General features: G+C 41.4%; 2 protein-coding genes across 4 annotated transcripts in view; one reads left to right on the top strand and one right to left on the bottom strand.

Annotated features, from left to right (window-relative positions):
* The first annotated feature begins 1,455 nt into the window (after positions 1–1,455).
* Positions 1,456–19,963, top strand: part of TERF2 (telomeric repeat binding factor 2) — a 23,450-nt gene continuing 4,942 nt past the window's right edge. The window contains exons 1-7 of the mRNA XM_004704815.2: positions 1,456–1,840; positions 1,948–2,043; positions 2,721–2,851; positions 10,068–10,154; positions 11,625–11,771; positions 12,882–12,988; positions 16,497–16,886. Coding sequence (XP_004704872.1) covers positions 1,471–1,840; positions 1,948–2,043; positions 2,721–2,851; positions 10,068–10,154; positions 11,625–11,771; positions 12,882–12,988; positions 16,497–16,886 — 1,328 coding nt within the window. The 5' untranslated portion in view covers positions 1,456–1,470. The remainder of the gene's footprint in view (positions 1,841–1,947; positions 2,044–2,720; positions 2,852–10,067; positions 10,155–11,624; positions 11,772–12,881; positions 12,989–16,496; positions 16,887–19,963) is intronic.
* Positions 10,040–19,963, bottom strand: part of NIP7 (nucleolar pre-rRNA processing protein NIP7) — a 25,030-nt gene continuing 15,106 nt past the window's right edge. The window contains exon 6 of one of the 3 annotated variants that reach the window (XR_006680415.1): positions 10,040–10,707. Coding sequence is in view for 1 of the 3 variants with exons in the window: in XM_045293869.1 (XP_045149804.1) it covers positions 15,711–15,809 (99 nt within the window). In the remaining 2 variants the exon portion in view is untranslated. Of the gene's footprint in view, positions 10,708–15,280; positions 15,810–19,963 lie in introns of those variants that run through there. The other 2 variants (XM_045293869.1, XR_006680414.1) reach the window with 2 other exon arrangements.

Genomic DNA, 19,963 nt, shown 5'->3' with positions numbered 1-19,963 from the left:
TTAAGTATTATCTTAAAGTCATCGAGAGCATCATCGATAGAAGAGATATTACAATAATGCAGTAAGGCACATTACATGGTAGCCTTGCTCACCTCAACCCTGCTTGGTGGTCCACGTGGAGGGGAAGAGAGGAGAGTGAGGGGGAGAGAGAGTAGAGAGAGATCTCTGTTGCTAACCCAAGCCTATATACCTTTTGGGGGTATGCAAGCCCACTAACTACAGGTAAAGATATACCTCACAGGAAGGGGTTGCACTATAGGTTATACAGCAATGAGAGGGGGTGGTCTAGGGACATACACTCAATAGGAAGAGGAGGGATAGGATGTATACATGTGACAAGATGTGTGGATCCCAGCTTAACTTTGACTGGTTCTCTGCATCTCCATAGGAACCATTATCAGTAGGGTGTAAATCCCACCTACAGGAACCAAATAGATGACTGCAACTGTCCATTGTCTTTAACAGCAGGGAGCGGGGCCCACTGCAGTCTGGCAAATGATCGCCCTCAAGGGCGGGGGAATGCCTGCAAGCATCTGACCTCCCCCCCACAGGAATCCAGGACAGATAAACCCCTCAGGACCAAGGGGGAAATGATCACGATCGCAATGATCAATATATAACTACCTCCGGGGGGGGGGGGGGGAGGGGGGCGAACAACAAAATACTGGGTGAAGGGAGACAGCAGTCCGTATAAGACATGAAAACATATATATACATAAATGTATCACGGGTGCATGAGGGAGGGACAAATGAGCTGGTATCAAGGGCTCAAGTAGAAAGAAGATGTTTTGAAAATGATGAAAATCATTGACAAATGATATTTTTCTCACATTTAGAGATGGGGGGGCTGGCCGTATTGTTTCTCGATCTCGTCTGCTTTGTGATTACTTGTTACCATGTAAATCAACAAACTTTTCTTCACTTATGCTTCATTTCACAGGTTTGTTTTTTTCCTCTAGTTCTTTAATGCTTCCCTCATTTCACAGTTTTAAAAGTGTTTAAAAAGCTGCACAAATTTATGGTTAAACCGGTGCCCTCGAGTCCGGGCAGCCTCCAGGAGATCTTGTAGGGCAGGTCGTTAGAGAGGCTGTCACACCTTTCTCCCACTGGACGGCTTGGTGCGAGGTTACAACCACCTTTGGCCCGGCTGTGAAGCGCTTAACCAGTGCGCCATCAGCATAGTCTATCGCCTCGCCCACCCCCCACGTTTCCGAGGTTGTAAATCTCTACTGCCTCGCCTTCTTCGCTCGGCTTAGTAAACTATGGTACCTGACGCTCGGTGCAGGGCGAAAGATGTGGCCGCACGGCAAACCCCGATCCGTGCGCCGAGACTGGCGGGAGACTCCATGTCTCCCAGCAGGCCTTGCGGCCGACGCGGCGGCAACTACGGAGGCCGAGAAGGGGCCGCGGGCGCGACATTCCTTTCCCTCCCCAAAGCCCTTAAGCGGGCCAGAACAACGTCTTCCCATCATGGCCGCCGGAGCCGGGACGAAGGGCCCCGCTTCCGGAACGGGCGTCGTGCGTGACCCGTCGGCGTCACAGCCGAGGAAGCAGCCCGGCGGCGAAGGCGCGCGGCGGTCCGACACGATGGCGGGAGAAGGCGGGAGCAGCGACAGCAACGGGCGCTCGTCCGGGCGCCGGGCGCCCCGCAGCGGCGGGCGGGCCCGCCGGGGGCGCCACGAGCTGGGGCTGGGGGCCGCTACGGAGCGGGGCGCGGGGGAGGCGAGGCTGGAGGCCGCGGTCAACCGCTGGGTGCTCAAGTTCTACTTCTACGAGGCGCTGCGGGCCTTTCGCGGTAGCCGCTACGCGGACTTCAGGCAGATCCGGGACATCATGCAGGGTGAGGGCCGCTCCGGGGGGACGGGGGCGCTGGGCACCGGGGCAGGGGAGCGGCGGGGCGCGGGCGCGCTGGGGCCGGCCGCCGGCCAACCGTGTCTTCTCTCCCAGCTCTGCTTGTGAGGCCCCTGGGGAAGGAGCACACGGTGTCCCGGCTGCTGCGGGTGATGCAGTGTCTGTCGCGCATTGAGGAAGGAGAAAATTTAGGTAAGGTGGTTTTTGTGTTTTTCGGATGGGGCTTGCTTAGCTAGGGCTATGTGGTTGTTTTCCAACTTGTATCCAGAATAAAAGGATTCCAGGTTAAGATGGGCTACGGAGATTTCCTTCGTAGTGGCCGTTTGCATTCTGCAACGGGTTTGTTCTCAGGCTGAGTGTCTCTTGGCTGCATTTTTGTTTTATTTCCTCCCACCTGTTTCTTGCTTGCCCCAGCTGTTCTGTTATCTAAGATGAGCCATGTTAAGGTGGATTATTTTTTCCACCCCGGTATACTATTTTCCAGGGTCTGGGCACATATACTTGAATTCAACTTGACAGCTGTCTACAAACTGTTGGAGGATGTGTTTATCTTGGAATTGGATAAGCAAATGACATACGATAATGTAAAGGTGGACCCAACAGATAAAAGAGGATTTTCTTTTCTACCAGTGTTGGAAATTATTAAAAGATGGTCACTTTACATTCACTGATATTATTCTTCGAATTTTTACCTTCTCCCCTATTCTCCCAACAGTTGAAATCCAAGATTGTAAGCCTCTTGCTGTAGGTCAGCACATTAAATAATATATCATATTTGCATAAATCTGCATATAGACAAATGTATAGATGAAACCTAAATTTTTATGTCTAAAAAAATTGCTTAAAGTGGAAACTGCTCTTTGCCCTAGACTGTTCCTTTGATATGGAAGCTGAACTCACGCCACTGGAATCAGCTATCAATGTACTGGAAATGATTAAAACTGAATTTACACTGACAGAGACGGTGATCGAGTCCAGTCGAAAACTGGTAAAGGAAGCTGTAAGGATCTGGCTTTGTTTTTCTTTTGGCAAACTGCATATCTTTGAGTATATCAGTGCTTAATCTTTTCTGTGGGGTAGGGGGAAAGCTGGGGTCATACTGTTCCCAAACAGATGTTTCTTAAGCCAGGTCAGTATGCATGCTTAGCCATTGAGATTTTGGTATTTTCATGTAGATTGAGCAAGATGGACAACACAATAGGAGAATTTGAGTGAGGACAGAGTGGGGGGTGGGGCATTGAAGATGGGCATTTTGGAGGTACTGGCACCATTCTAGCATGGGGTGGGCTGAAGGTTTGATTATCTGGTTTATAATAAACCAGATGTGTAGGTGGGGGTGTAGGATTGACTGTGTTATGTTTATCTCTGATTGTTTTCAGGAGGCCTAGAGGGAAATCCCTTTGAGCTCAGAAATTACAGTGAGAAGTTCTCAGAATAACAGCCCTGTACAAGAGCAGCAAAGACAGGAAGCTGGCATAGGCAGTGTTCTTGAAACCAAGAAAAATTAAAAACTAGGGTAGGATTTTGGTACTCTCACTGTGACATGAATCAGGTGGCTTCACACAGAACTGATTTTCAGCTAAGAAAGCATAGATGTGGCCAGGAGGTGAAGATCTTTGGAGGCCATCTTAGAGATTGGCTACTACAATGATCTTATCTTCTGGTTATTAAATGATACTTTATTGGCTCTTCCATTCATTCTTTAACATTTCACAGTTAGAAATGGTCATGTTTGGGACAATTAGGTTCTGTGTGGCTTGTAAAAATATATTTAAAGTTTATATCATATAGGTTACTTAAGTCAGAAGTCTCAATCATGTGGGTTCTGGACCCTTTCAGGGGTCAGGAGGTCTTTGAGGTCAAGCTGTGTATCACAAAACATTAACCTTTGTACTATATTCACATTTGTATTGCTTATGTAAAAACAACCATGGCTAACATTGTTGGTGCTTGAGCACAGCAGAAAAAGCACACTTGTGCCCCTGTGGTCTAGGCATTGGGCTGCTAACGGAATCCAAGATCTGAAGTTCTAACCCATCAGCCTCCCTGTGGGAGAAAGATGAGGTGGTTGGTTCCTGTAAAGATTTACAATCTTGGAAATCCTATGCAGTATCTAAAATTACTGAGTCAGACTTGACTCCTTGGCAGTAGGTTTGGCGTTCAGCACAGTGAAAGTAATGGCTAACTCTATTAGTAATCACTGTAGTTTTCATAATCACACATTTGCACTTTTTTTTAAAAGCCCTTTTCAAATAAGAATGTTTTCGATGAGGTAGTAAAAATGATTATTTTAATTAAATCTAGATCCTTGAGTAAACGTCTAGAAAGTATTTTGTATGGTGAAATAGGGAGTATACCTGAAGCACTTATGCCCAGTCCTGGTTGACTTGTGTGGAGGTTTGAGTTTCAGCTAGGCAGTATTTTTGGTTTTGTTGGGAAGACCATTTTTTCTTTCAAGAGCAACTGATGAACAATGATTATTCAGACTTGGCATTTTGATAATTTTTTTCCTTGAAAATTAACAAAGAGGGCCTATCCCTTCAGCGAAAAGAATCACTGTTTGTTGCCTGTTGTCAAATTCAAAATATTTTGTGAAAATTAGAATTTTAGAAAACTTATATTCATGAGCTTGATAGCTTCCCAATACCGAAAGACTTCTCTGATAATATCAGTGGTGATATTGACAAATGTGGCTTTAAAACTCTTCTTAATGGTTGTGTCAACACGTAGAATTGCTTAACCTTTCTGAATGATCACTGCAAACTGTTAGAAAAGCATTCATGGGTAAGTACCAGATACAGGGATATAACAGAATTTAATGTATCAGAGTATGAGAAGTTCACTTGGCAAAGAAAGATTGTGTAGAATCAAGGAAGAAAATCCACAATTTCTTGAAGTTATTTGTGTAAGGCCAGACTTTTTAATATATTTAATTCCAAACAATATATTGTTGCAGAGTGAATACAGAAGCAGATATGAGAATCCAGTTATCTGCAATTAAACCAGCTATTAAAGATTTGTAAAAATGTAAAACAATGCCATCCTTCTCATTAAACTTCTGTCTTAGAAAAGTTATCTTTCATAAAAATGTTATTTCTGTTAACATGATGAATTTTATTGCTATTTTTATTCATGAACTAATAAATATTTAAAATTTTTCTCAGTTTTGCATTTCTAATACAGTTAGTATTAACATATATAATCTACATAAAAATCGCCTTTTTGGGGGTCTTGAGACAAAAAGTTTGTGAGTTGCTTCTGCAAGCTGGTACTTACATACATGGGTTTTCTCTTCACAACTAAGAATTGTCAGCTCCCTTTGGAGAATAGGGAAGGAGAATATATCCAACATATTCTTGGGGAAGCATTTATTTTGTGCTTTTTATCTGCAACCATGTTCCATGTATCTTTGGTAAAAGCACTTTGATTTTCTTTAGGAACGATGGCCTATTGTATGACCTTGGATCTATAAATGAAGGGACTCTTCATATCTGGGGGGCTGGCACCCTAGACATTCCTTTAGGACATTAGTTTTTGAAACAGAGCTTTGTCCAGGTGTTTAGAACATTGTTACTTTACAGAACAGCCTATATCTCTTCTGCTTGAGGTTTTTGTTGTTGTTTTTGTCTTTTTTGTCTGCTGCTTAAACTTTTCTTCTGAGTTTTAGCTTTCTCTTCTTTTGTTAATATTTCTTTTCCAGCATTTTCCCAATAATCTCAACAATATTGAAATTTCTGTGCTTGGAATTTTCTTTTTGTATAAACTAGTAACAGAAACTCTTACTAGTGCTTACCTGCTAAGAACCCTATTTAAAACAAAAAACTACTCATTTGGAACTGCCAAGTGAAAAAGCAGTGATTCATCTCTTCTTATGTTTGGTTCCGAAGGCAGTCTGGAACTTGGAAGTGTTCACCAGGTGCACACAGCCACCTTTTCCAAACCAACACACACAGGACAGAGAGGGTGAAAGAAATCCCTAGTCTTTCTCCACTCTCCCTCATCTGCTGCATGATTCCCTGGCAGTAGGGGTGGCCCAATGATGCCCGTGGCAGCCAGGGAGGAGGGAAACCCTTTCTTATAGAGGAGCTCTGATTGTCCAGAACTTGGGGGCAAATCCTTGTTGCTTTTTGCACTCTACCTCGTGCCACTATGCTGTGGATACAGATTCCATTGTGGAAGTGTGGCAGAGTTGGAGACACTGAAGCCCAGGAATGCAATGCAGGTTCAATATGTGCAAATCAGTCGTTATTAAAGAAGACATATGACAGATGATTAAATCAATTGACGCAGAAAAGTACAAGTCTACAAAAATTTATCATGGGTTTGTGATAGATTACACTCATCAAACTAGGAATAGAAAGGAGCTTCCTCACTTGATAAAACTTATATATAAAAATCCTACATATATATCATACCTAATAGAGAAAATGCTTTGTCTTGAAGATCATAAATAAGGTAAGGATGTCTGTCTCACTGCATTTAGTTTATACTGGAAGGCACAGACAGTGCAATAAAAAAAGAAAAAGCATACAGATTGCAACGGAAGGAATAAAATTATCTTTATTTGCAGATGACATGATTGTCTATTTAGCTTATCCCACAGAACAGTGGCTCTTAACCTTCCTCATGCCGTGACCCTTTAATATAGTTCATGTTTGGTGACCCCCAACCATAAAATTATTTCCGTTGCTACTTCATAACTGTCATTTTGCTACTTTTATGAATTGGGTGACCCCTGTGAAAGGGTTGTTTGACCCCCAAAGGGGTTGTGACCCATAGATTGAGAAATGCTGCCATAGAATATTAAAACAAAAATAATAAATTTAAGTTGCTCTAAAACAAGATTGTAAGATATATGAATGACAAAATCAATTACATTTCCATGTACTAGCCATGAACAATATGAAATGAAGTGAAAACATTGGAAAGAGAAGGAAAAAATAGTTATAGTTATATATATATATTACTAACAAAATATGCAAGGTCTATATGTGGGAAAATAAAAAAGCTATTGAAAGGAACACCTAATAACCAGAAAGATATACTATGTTCATGAATTGGGAAACTTGATAGAGTTAAGGTAAAACATCTTTCACTAATTGATAGAGCAAGTTAATGCAATTCCAGTCATAATCTCAATAGGAGTTAGTACAAGTACAGATTGATTTTTAAATTTATGTGAAAAGACAAAGGGAAACATAATTTTTGAAACAGACTAAACTTGGAAAACTTGAGGCATTAATTTTCCCCCCCGAAGTATTAAATTTTAAAAATTCTATAAAGCTACAAGGCTGTGACTGGGCACTGCTGAGTGAACAACTATATTATATTGGTAGAACAGAAAAAAGTCTACAGAGATCCATGAAAATATGATGGATTAATTTTTTTATGAAGATGCAAAGAATTCAATGAAAAATTATTCAATGGAACAAGCATTGTCTTTAACAAGTGGTGTTGGTACAATGAGGCATTTACAAGCAAAAAATTAATTGACATATAAAAAGCAACTCAAATGAATTGTTTACGTTTTAAGTGTACGATCATTATGAATGGGAATTGACTAAGTGGCAGTGAATGTTCTTTTCAATGTCAGATTATAAACTTTTTAGAAGACAGAAAATGGCAAGCACAGAAGAGGTGGTAAGTGGAGAGAAACTCCCTCACATACCCTCCCAAGCCTCCACAAAGGAAGAAGGCAGCAAATAGGACCATCTCCTTACCACAGATGGGACCAGAGGAGGACAAGGCTGGTGGGGGACAGATAGGATGTTCACACTCACCCCACAATGACTGACTACCTTGGGCTCTGAGAAGAGGACACAGCATGAAGTTGGGAGTGCTGTCATGAGCTTAACCTGAGCGGAGGAGGGACAGCAGAGATGACGCACCAGAAAGGCAGCTTTCAGTGGGGAGCCTACCAGTAGCCATTATAAGGTCTAGCATGTTTTCCCAGGCCTTTTAGACTAGCTAAGGACCCTAAAGGCTTCTTCTCCAAAGCATCCCCTTTCAATCAACTCACTCTGTTAAAAAAAACAACAAAACTTTTAGAAGAAAACACGGGGAAAAATGTCATGTCCTGGAATTTTGCAAATTTTTATTACATACAAAGGCAACGGTGTATTTAAAAAAAAGATTGATAAACTGGACTTCATCATAATTTAACATTTTTGCCATGGGTTGTCATTGTTAAAGTAAAACATCAGTTGCTACACAACACTAGGAGGAGCTATTGTTAGTGAAGTGTTAGTGATAGTGTTAGTGAAGGGTACTGAGTATACCATGGGCAGCCAGAAGAACAAACATTTTTGTACTGGAAGTAACAGCCTGGGATGCTCCTTACAAATGAGGAAGGTGAGACTTTATTTCACATACTTTGGACATACAGTAGAGAGGCACCAGTCCCTGGAGAAGGGTCTCATGCTTGTAGACGCTGCCAACTGAGGTCAGTGATGTGTTCACAGCAGCACGAGATAACTAAGACATTCATTTTTTCATGTCATCCATGGAAGTGCCTAAGAAAGGGTTATGTGTCTGGTAACGTAGAGGCCTGGGAAATGAGGAAACCCCCATCCCCGATGAGGTGATCTACACAATGGCTACAACAGCAGACTCAAACATACTGATGATCATAAAGGGGGCGCAGGCCTGGGCAACAATTCGTTCTATTATAGGGGGGTATAAAAGCCTGTGCCAGAACTTCATTCTTTTTAATTCCATCTTGCTATGAACTTTCTGAAGTCTTGTAAGGCTACAGTGAGTACGAACTGATTTGACAAGTTAATGACATTTTCAAGTATTACAACAAGCTACATAATTTCTGAAAAGTGAAACTTCATCAAGAAAATAAGTACAGTGATAAGAGTTGTATGAGCCCCTAATAAAACGACTTAAAAAAAAACAACAATAAAAAAGAAAATAAGTACAGTTGATTTGACCAAAAACAATATGGCCATGTGATTACAGTGAAAAGCATTTTCTTATATTGTCTCTGAACAGCAGAAATTTGCCACTGTAACTGCTTCTTCAAGAGCACATAATCCCAGTTTCTTTTTTCTCTTGTAGGCTTGGAACCACCAAAAATGAGCACTTACTGGGCTCCATGCTATTTCTCCCTTTTTGTCTCTATCTCCTGAATATACTTCCCTGTAAAGAATGTCATTTTTGTATGTGTGGGCTTTTTTCTTACCTGTGAAAGTTTTCTTGATTTTTTTTTTTTTAATAGTATGTGGTCTAAAAAAACGGTTATTTGTCTCTTTCTACCTCTTGAGATTGGTTATAAAGCATTTTATTCTATTAAATAATTCTATATACTTACAACTTTCCATTGGTTTTTCCATTTTATTTCAAATGTATATGTAACATTTCCTTTTAAAAAATGTCTCATGGCTGCTGCTTCTCTGTATATTCTTTTAGGGTTTCTTTATAGAAGGAATCTTTTTCTCTGATTGTGAACCCTCATTCTACCTGGAACATTGTCCTCTGATGCTGCCTAAAGCTGAGCTGGGTAACCAGCCAAGTGGGGCTCCATAGTCCCCTGCACACTGGAAGGCAGTTGCCAACTTGGTCACTGCAGTGAGAGGCAGTGTTGAGTATTTTGCAGATCTAGCCTCAGGACATTTCTGAATGGGAATAGAGTTCCGTGCTCAGCAAATTAAGGATATCCCTGCCCCACTCCCTACCAAGTATCTTGGGCCCCACCCCCAAGTGATATCAAAGCGTTTACTTACACAAAACTACCAGTTGTGAACTTAAAGGAAGCAGACATGACTGATCCTACTTTTGCATAGGACTACCTACTGTATATGTATAAGCCAAGTTTTTCAGCACACTTTTAATGCCGTTTTTGTGGTAAGATTAGGGGCCAAAAAAAAAAAGATTAGGTGCCTCGGCTGATATTCAGGTCGGCTTAGACTCAAGTATATGTGGTATTTGAAAATAGACAAATGGTCCAAAATCCAGGGGATCAGATGTTACTGCTTGGGCCATGTTTTATAAAAATCCAATGTAATGTTGAATTGCCACCCAACAAATTATATGCAGCTCACCTTTATACACAGGGACAGTTCACAATACTTGAGGCATGCTAGTTTTTAAGTCTAAAGTTGGCATAATGTGAACAAATATGAGATTCAGAAAATACTTTTTAGTAGTTTAGTTTGCAATTTGATACTCTGATTACAACTGCCATTATAACATTTAACTCCTTTGTTTCCTAGGCTGTCATTATTTGTATCAAAAACAAAGAATTTGAAAAGGCTTCAAAAATTTTGAAGAAACATATGACCAAGGACCCCACAACTCAGGTAAGTTTATTTTTTTGCTTAAAAGTGTTCTTTTGTCAGGAATGTTGTTGAAATCGCCAATACCTTTCACATAGTGTCTTTTATATCCAAAGATGATTTGCTGTTAGATTGCCTTCACAAACTTATTTTCCATTCGATGAATTTCCACGAATCATTGATTTGCCTCCTTTCTGATTTGTGAGAGAACATTAAGTGAAGCCTCAGCACCAGATACTAAGCAAAGGGAACAATCGGTGTTTTAAGCTCTTCTAACTTTGCTTGACATAAATGTGAATCCCTCAGACTTGAGAATCTGCCGTGATGCAGACTTAACATCTCAGTTTCCTGGAATGAAAAGCTGTCACTGCCATCCCATTTATTTTTCTTCCTTTTTAAATCTAAATTTCAGTGTTGAAGAGGTGAAACATGTATATAAGACAAAATTTAAAAGCTCAACACAAGTGTAGTGAAAACACTCTCTTCTGACCTTTGGTTGTGTTGTTCCCCTCATCAGAAGCAACCTGTGGTTTTGTTTCTGTTTTTCTTTTGTCCTTTCAAAGATAGTCTGTGTATGCTGGAAAATAAATGTGTGAGTGTGTATAGACATACACATAGACATTTTTCGTGTTCTCATATACATGTCAGCATATTCTACACAATATTTTTTTTAATCATTTTATTAGGGGCTCATACAACTCTTATCACAATCCATACACACATTTTTAATGCACAGGGACCTTTTTTCTTTTTTTAATCACTACATAGCAACCTACTGTGTCTGAACCATTATACAAGGAGGTTCAAAAAAAGTTCATGGACCCTCACTGTCATGACTCACTTCTAACTTTACAAATCTGGCTAGACTGGAGTATGCACATTGGTACAGATAAGAGCCCTCAACATATTGAATCCAGGACAGATGAACCCCTCAGGAACAGTAGTGGGAGTAGCGATACCATGAGAGTGGGTAGGGGGGTCACGGATCACAAGGTTGTGATATATAGGGGCAGGAGGACTGAATAACAGAAATGTGAGTCAAGGGAGACAACGGACAGTGTAAGACAATAATAATAATAATATATAATTGATCAAGGATTCACAAGGGTCGGAGGGAGAGGAAAAAGCTGATAGCAAGGGTGCAAGTAGAAAGAAAATGTTTCGGAAATGGTGATGGCAACATATGTACAAGTGTGCTTGACACAACTGTATGATGGACTGTTATAAGATTTGTAAGGCCCCCCCACTAAAATAATTTTTTTTTAAAAGTCCATGGATTGAAAGCTAATGGAGCTTTTCCATGAATATTGGAAGTCTACTTGTGTCTTGAACTGGTGCTGTGGTCCTTTGCCTTAGGCTTCCTGGCCTTCCTGTGAGCCGGTGGGTTTTATCAGCAGGTGGCACAAGTTCTGACAGTGTTCTCTCTTGACTAAATGCCCTTGAGATTTTACTGAGTTCTCCTTCTTCATGTTGCAAATATTGATCTTTGTGTAGAAGCTAAGAAGTGATCTCCTGAACATTATCCGAGAAAAGAATGTGGCCCACCCAGTGATCCAGAACTTTTCCTATGAGACCTTTCAGCAGAAGATGCTGCGCTTCCTGGAGAGCCACCTGGAGCACTCAGAGCCCTATCTCCTCACGGTGGGCCTAGCCTTCTTACTTGTGTGTCCCTGAGCATGTGTAGGGAGTAGAAAAGGACGGCTCTTTTCAGGAGCTTTTGAAAAGAGGGAAGGTGTGAAAAAAGATTGAATTACAGTTGCTCTCTTTCTTTAACTAAATGCCTTACTAGGCCGAAGCAGAGATCCTGGCAGAGGCTAAAGGAGCCCACTTGGGTTCCCTCCTTTTTCACCTTCTGTACATGTGATAACTCACCTTGTTGGGATTAAAGTAGGATTTCACTGATAATTGACCTGGTTCCCAAAAGAGGTGAAATGTGAGGTGTGCTTTGGGGAAAAGAGAGTAGCCTGGCATGGCAGGTCTGTTAGCTGGGAAAAGTCAAGACTTTGGAGAAAAACTGTCTAGAAGCTTATTTAGGGCATGAGGATCATAATACTTGGGCCTGGCTTAGGATTCATTCCTTTGCATTCTAGGTAACTGAAAAATAACCTGCCCTGTCTGTATGTGACCTATCTGGTCTTAAGGCATCAGGCATTACAGACATGCATACCTGAAGTGGAATATATCTATTTACATGAAGTGGAATGTACTGGTGTGGCTAGAAATGGATAAATCTTAAGTCAGAGGGCAAGAGGTGAGCAGTTAGTGTTAGCATGAGTCTGGTCTACTAAAGGTAGTCTGTATGGTATGGGTAAAACTTTCCAAACAGTTGTTACTAACCAAATCCCATTTGTGGAAATATAGTCATTGCCAATTCTGAACTTAAACTGGAAGACGATATAAATATTCACTAGTTAACCCAAAGTAAATTTTTTGAGTTTGTCCACCATAGTGAAGATAGCCTTCCCTGGGTCAGGGATAGGATTGGTAGGTTGGAAGAAAAAGTGGAAATGTGGAGTCAAATCACATACTTATTGTATGTTGGAAAGATGGTTAGTATTACTCTATTTTGAGAAAGGAAAGAGGGGAGCAATGAGACAGTTGTAAGGGCTCTTCCTTGACAGTCTCCTCTAGTTTGCCTGGATTGTAATTTTTATGTGATCTGGTTTGCTTATTGCATGCACTCATGTTGAAAGAAGCAGAGAATGATTGAGAGTCTACAGCTTTCACTTCGTAATGACATTCTTTTTCAAGATGGCCAAAAGGACTTTGAGATCTGAGTCTGCTGCCACAAACACAGTGAAGGAAGATAAACAACCAGCACCAGAGTCTGTGGAAAAGCAGCTCAGAGAATCCGAAAGGTGAGAGAGATCCCCAAAGGGCATTTGGGTGAAACGCTGGTGTAGCCAGTGGGAAGCATAACACTCTCCTTGGAGTAGAATCAGGGTTCTCAGTGACTTGGCCTGCTGACATATTATTACTGAGGTATTTGTTACTCTGAGACTCCGGGACTTACGAAGTACACTCCAGGAAAGTGAGATTGAGGACAGGCTGGCTGGCTGAGAGAAGCACTTGCCTGGCTGTTCCACTCAAAGGTCCTTTTTCTTTGCCGTCCCCATATCTACTCAGTTGTTTCTTGTGGACCTGACATTTAGGAAGCAGTATTCAGATCTACGAACTGGATTCTCAAGACCAGTTGCCAAAGTAGGCATCAGAAATTTTGGATGCCTTTGGAGGACCCAGCAGGAAAGTACAGGGGAAGTAGACGGAGGATGAGATGGGAAAAGAAAGGGCCTGTTCTTCCAGCTTCATGTGTTGGTTTCCATGTCCAAGAATGCCCACATTCCAATTTAGGTTTTTGTGTGAGATGTCTCAATTTTTGAATGTTGTTGGTCTAATTAAAAAAAAAAAAAAATCCACACAGGTTAGGCTAGAGGTTCCCAAACTGTTTTGGCCTACTGCCCTCTTTGAGAAAAGAAAAAGTTACTCAACACCCTCCTGCAATTAAAAACGTATGTACCCATAATCCAGGAGAAAGGGCAGGTATGTGCTTCTGTACAGCATCCTCGGGGCAATATTGCCCACTTTAGGAAACTCTGGGGTAGGCCAACAGAAGACAACTGCCACCTGGGTTTGGTTTGCAGACTGCCAGTTTGCCCTCCTCATAACAGTTTTTACTTAAAGAATACTAGCCCATTACCATCAGGTGGTTTATGACCCCGAGTAAGCCTGTAGGCCAGCCTAGAACTGAGCCAGGGTTGTAATCTTGACTGATGCAGACTGCAACATCCTCTGATCAGCTGACAGGCCCAAACCTTTCAATGCGTGCACCCACTCACCACACCACTGCACCACCAGGGCTCCTTTTAAAGCTGACTGCCCAGTGGTGTAGTGGTTACGCACTGGGCTGCTAATCCAAAGGTTGGCCGTTTTTACAAGCAGTTTTATTGGCATAGAATTCACCTGTCATACAACTTATAATCGTTCAATCATCACACACTTTTTCAGAACAGAAAGGTCAACAATTTTGACCTACCTACTGTCGCTTGGGAGAAAGACAAGGTTTTCTGCTCCCATCAAGACGACAGCCTCAGAAACCCACAGGAGTGGTTTTATTCTGTCCTAGGGAGTGGCTACTATTTGACTCAATGACATTATTTTTTTTTAGTTTTTTCTTTTATATATAACTGTTTCAAATGTTTGACTTTATTTTTTAAAGGCAGTTTCTCATTTTTCAAGACTGTATGAGGCCCTGTTCCTAAATGCCCAGTAGAAACTGGCAAAACAGGGAGGGTAAAAGGAGAATGGGTAGGAAAGAGGGAACCGATTACATGGAACTGTGTGTGACCTCCTCCATGGGGGACAGACAACTGAAAAGTGGATGAAGGGAGACGTCGGACAGGGCAAGATATGACAAAATACCCATTCATAAACTATCAAGGGCTGAGGGGGGAGGGGGGAGCGGGGAGGGAGGGGAAAAATGAGGACCTAATGTCGGGGGTTTAAGTGGAGAGAAAATGTTTTCAGAATGATGTACAAATGCTCTTTACACAATTGATGTGTGTATGGATTGGGATAACAGTTGTATGAGCCCCTAATAAAATGTTAAAAAATTAAAAAAAAAAAGAAAAGAAACAAGGGGCTGAATGGAGACCGATCTTTTACTTCTGTCACATGAGGGTTGACAGGGGACAGTTGCAGGTAGAGTGCAGACTTGAAAGTGAGGTAGCTGGATTATCAACTGGTTGCCCCATGAATTTATGGTTGCTAAGCACAGTTAAGAGTTCTTATATAACAGCAAATACTGCTTTTGAAGGGGTAGAACTTGAGATCAGCATTTACATTTAGGAGGCCTTTGGGCAGAGTACTGTGTATAGTCCTTTACATTTTTTCTGGCTTGGAGTTTAAACTCTGTAATTCAGATGTATGTATGGATTATGATAAGAAGTGTAGGAGCCCCCAATAAAATGATTTTTTTTTAATTAATGAAAAAAAAAGGTCTGCTAAAAGCTCTTGGAAAATGTGTATATGGGAAGACTGCGTGGATTTCAGGGCGTTTTTTTGCATCAAAATAACACTCATACTAACTTGTAATAACATATCTGAACAGAATTTAATTTAAGGCACTAAGAGAAGGACAAGTTATCAGTTTGAAGTGAGCTCTTAACAGAGCAATATGACTTCTGCTAAAACTGAAGCAAGAACAAACACTGAATTTATGGGCAACTTGAGTGGAAGGATGGTGAAATCAGTGATGCTTTATGAAACACTAAGGGGACAATGCTGCAAAAACAAAAGCAACCATTTATAAAAGCATAACTCATTTTAAGAAGGGAAGTAGCAGACCATACATATTAATTTTAAGGAATTTTAAGGAAATTTTTAATCTTGTTCATGAAGAGGACCAACAATTAACAGAATGAACAGCCATTAACATAGACTTCTGAATTGGTTCAGCATGGACAATTCTGACTAAAAAACTAAAGTTGAACAAAGTTTTTGTTTCTGTTTTATGATGCCCAAACTACTGCACCCAGATCAGCTTCAGTCACAGTGGCAGAGCTTTAAAATCAAGATTCTGACTTATTTCTTTGAAGAATTGTAACAGGAGATGAAACATGGTTTTATTAGTCTGGTCCTGAAGACAGTAGTCAATTGGCTACTGAGAAGGTGGAAGTAGTCCTGTCAAAGCAAAAGCAGGGAGCAAAGGGAATGACGTTACTTTTCTGGACTGCTCAAGCCATTTTACTTGTTTTACTGGAAGACCTGAGGATAACATCTGTTACTTTGAGAGTGTTTTGAGAAAGTTAGATATTTTTCACCAGAGTCCTTCACTACCACCAAAATGCTTTTCCTCATTTTGCTCTTCAGGCAAAGACAATTTTACAGTTTCAATGGGAAATATTAGGTATCTACTTTGTGATCTTGATTGGGCTTCTTCAGATTGCTTGTTTCCTGATCTTAAAATTCTTTAAAGGGCTCTTTAAATAATTTTTTTCTTCAGTTAATAATGTCTGCATTGACAGAGTTGAATTCCCAGAACCCTTAATTCTCTAGGGATGGGTATGTTTTGAAATAAAATTTATACATGTATATTTTTAAAATTCCATTTTCACGGACTTTTTGAACTCTTCTCATCATAATTAAAACCTCTAGGTACACTTGCTAAAAGTAATGGCTATGGTAATCTAATCTCCTTACATTTTTATTTAAACTGGAGATTCCTTAAGTCATATGCCTGATTTGATGGATCACACTTGTGGAAAGCTGTGGCTCGATGGATGGATGGATGGACGTACAGACGTATGGATGGACGTCAACAGCTGTGATACTGATATCTGTATGTATGTTTTCTGTCTGTTTGTTTAGGCAGCTACAGAATACTCCAACCACCATTGGGTTTATGACTCTAAAAGCAGCTTTCAAGGCTCTGTCCAGGGCAAAGGATTCTGAGGCAACCTTCTCAAGACTGGACCAGAAGGATCTGGTACTTCCTAATCAAGCATCTCAACCATCCCCAGCCCTCAAAAACAAGAGACCCAGAAAAGACGGTGAAGCCTCAGCTCCTGCGGAGGGGGAGTGTGGCTCTGAACTGCAGCCCAAGGCCAAACGCATGACAATAAGCAGGTTGGTTCTGGAGGAGGACAGCCAGACTACCGAGCCCAGCCCAGGCCTCAACAGTTACCAGGAGGTCGTTGCAGTAACACCATCCAAGCCCATCGCTCCCAACCAGCCTCTCCCTCGGGAGAAGAATCTCAAGTATGAAGACCTTCTTTGTAGTCATTTTAGGGCTGGTTGCTCACCATGGTTGGGCCTGACAGTGCTTCCGTGAATGAAGTAACTATTACCTAAGTTACTTACCACCCAGCCCTTACTCATGCTCAGACTGCTAGAATGTGACTCGGGAGTGGGCTTTGGGGACATAGCCATCTCTGCTGATTCTCAAGCCCTACACCCGAGTTTCTGGGCATTGTAGTAGGGCGGGAGTGAGAACGGAAGGGTTGTTTCAGAGCCTCCCACTCATTTTTTTTTTTTACCAAGCTTCTGTGTGTCCTGAATACTAAAGACTGGTTTTGTTTGCTGCAGGAAGCTTGTTTGGATTGGGCCAAGTTACACTATAACTCTTAAAAAAGAGACTGATGTGTAATTTTGCATCTTTTACTACTCTCACCTTCTGCTTGCTAGGTACACTGGGGCCATGGTTAGAATACTTTAATTTTGTTCCCCATCATATGACCCTCAACCTGACTTTTGTTCTCGCCTGTGCTCTACTGTGGATCCTTCCTGCAGACAAACTGGTCTGCTTTCTCTCTCTGGAACATGCTTGTTTCTACTACTGGACCTTTGCTACTCTCATGCCTCATCTTATATTGGACCATCATCTCTTCATCACTGCTTGTCAGATTCCCATTCGTCCTTTAAAAGGAAGATACTGATGCTGATAAAGTGCTTTCTATGAGCCAAGCACTTGCCTAGATTTATTATTAAATCTCAACAGTGTATAATCCCTAAGCTGGGAGCTGATACCTTAATCCCATTTTAGAGATGAAGAAGGCTCAGAAAAGGTAATTATTTTCCCCAACTCTGAAATACTTCTCAAGCTTTGAGATTTTCACCCAAATCGGTCATGATGGGAAAACCCATGTCTTGTACTTCACATACACCAAGTTGCCTCTTAAAATTCTTATCATCTTGTATACTTCCCCGATCACCCTCCTGTTAAGTGGTCCACCTTGCTGGACTCCTAGAGCTGCTAGCATCTGTGCCACTCTGTTGTAGTTGTTTAGGCACTGTTATTTGGCAGGCAGTGACCTCTTGTCTGCTTTGTACTGGGGGCAGGGTAGTTAGAGACTGGAGCCAGCTGAGGAGTGAGGACCTAGAAAACCACAGGTGAAGTGGGCAAAGGAGGAAGGGAAGGACAGGGGCCACAGCAAGTAGGTTTTTCTGTCTCACACATCACCTTGCACATAACAAGATCTGAATAGATAACAACCAAATAAGAAGTCTTGGTTTTTCTACTTTAAGGAATAACTTCTAAACTTGTTATTTTTTTAAAGTAGAAATAAGTAAGCAAATATATAAAATATTTTAAAAAATAAATGCGTAAGAGCCATAGGGTTAGATTAATGTGGCTTTATTTGCCACATTAATAGAGTCTTTGTCTTACACTCTTTTTTGTAACCATTTGTTCGTTCAATAACTTTCAAAAGCAGGTGGCTTAGGCTGTAGTTAGCCAACCCCTACTGCGCTGTTGCTCATTGATCTTAAATTGACCAGCACTCAGACCTCACAGAGTAAAACTTGGATCCTATACAACACAAGTTGGGAAAGAAAAGACGGTCATGAAAGACTTCACCATGGAGTGTCCAGTAAGTAAGGGCTAAGTGCTGCGTTTCCAGGAAGGAGCAGTGCTAAAGTGATCACAGAAACGTGTACTTGGAGAGCTTCCAGCCACTTCCTCTTCCACCACTTGGAGAAAGGGGTAGAACATGTAAACTGTAACTCGGACCTTTATTTAAAAGGAGAAGCACCCAGAGTTAAAACCTCATGTGATCTCTCCCTCAGGTAAATTCATTTCTCAGAAACATATTTGGGACTATGGTTCTCTTTCTAAAAATATTCCACCATATATCTCAGCTATTTAGTTAGTTAGGAGCCCTAATGGCTTAGTGGGTTCCCCACTGAGGCGCTAACCTCTAGTCAGCATTGGAATCCACCAGTTGCTCCATGGGAGAAAGATGAGGCTGTCTGCTTCTGTAAAGCTTGAGTCTAGGACACAGGCAGAGGACTGCCCCTGCGACCCGTCCCGGCTGCTGTGAGTTGGAATCAACTTGTTGACATTGTTGCTTAATTTTGTAGCAAACTAGGAATTTTTTTAGGCTGACCCTATGTCCTGGGTAAGCACCTTACTCGTTACTTGTTTCCAAACTTTTCAGGTTTCCTTAAGGATAACCGGGCCTTTCTCAGAAATAGGGGTCAGAAATAGGGGTCAACTTTGACAGGTCATCGTGCGCTATATCAAGTCCTTACATACTTAGTCGCTTTCTGTGTTATATAAAAGATGTAATTCCGAAGTCCTACTTTAGCTATGTTCTGCCCTGGAGCAATTGTATGTGATGTTTCCTGTTCAGTCACTAATTAGCTAAACACATTAGAATTTTAGTACAAAAGAGCTAACAGTTAAATCTCTTTAGTAATTTGGGCTTCTGGTAGTTTTTCATTCTTTAGGGGCCTTTTAGCTTTATTTTATAATAACTGTAAGAATTCTTGTTTATTAATCTAATCTTTGATGGGATCATGCCTTTGCAAGCCTATGATGATACCAGTATTTAGCTAATATTTCTCCAAGTCATCTGTTAGACTGCAGGTTTAGGAGATACATGGCCCCTGCCTTCAGGGAATTCATAATTCAGGGTATACTGTAAAGTAGCTATTGAATAAAGTATAGGCTTCTGCTACAGGGATAGTAAGGGAAGCTGTTGCTGAGAGTGGTTGACTTTCAAGGTGGGTAGGATTTACTTGGCAGGGATGCCAAGGACAGGGAGAGGTGGGAAAGTCCAGAGCTTCATACAAAGGTGATTATCTGCTATCATCTCCGACTAAATGGACTATGAGACAGGATTTAAGTGGGGTAAGGCAGGGCTTATTGGAGGACTAGGGAGAAAAGCAGGTGGGTAGGTGAGCGGAAAGGCTCTAATGGACTGGAATCAGACTGGATGGCTGCATCCTTGCAAACAGGCCTGTAGGCTCTCTTCCCCACACCAGGAAGCCATCACAGGAGAGGGGAGTGCTGTGATTTTAGGCAGTTGCTGTCAGGTAGCTTTGGCAGTGGAAGG

The sequence above is a fragment of the Echinops telfairi genome, unplaced genomic scaffold, assembly GCF_000313985.2.
Source record: "Echinops telfairi isolate 266 unplaced genomic scaffold, ASM31398v2 ScPeMD7_2291;HRSCAF=2852, whole genome shotgun sequence".
Classification (NCBI taxonomy): domain Eukaryota; kingdom Metazoa; phylum Chordata; class Mammalia; order Afrosoricida; family Tenrecidae; genus Echinops; species Echinops telfairi.
The sequence above is the reverse complement of the archived record's forward strand: the minus strand, read 5'-3'. Positions and strand labels throughout refer to the sequence as shown.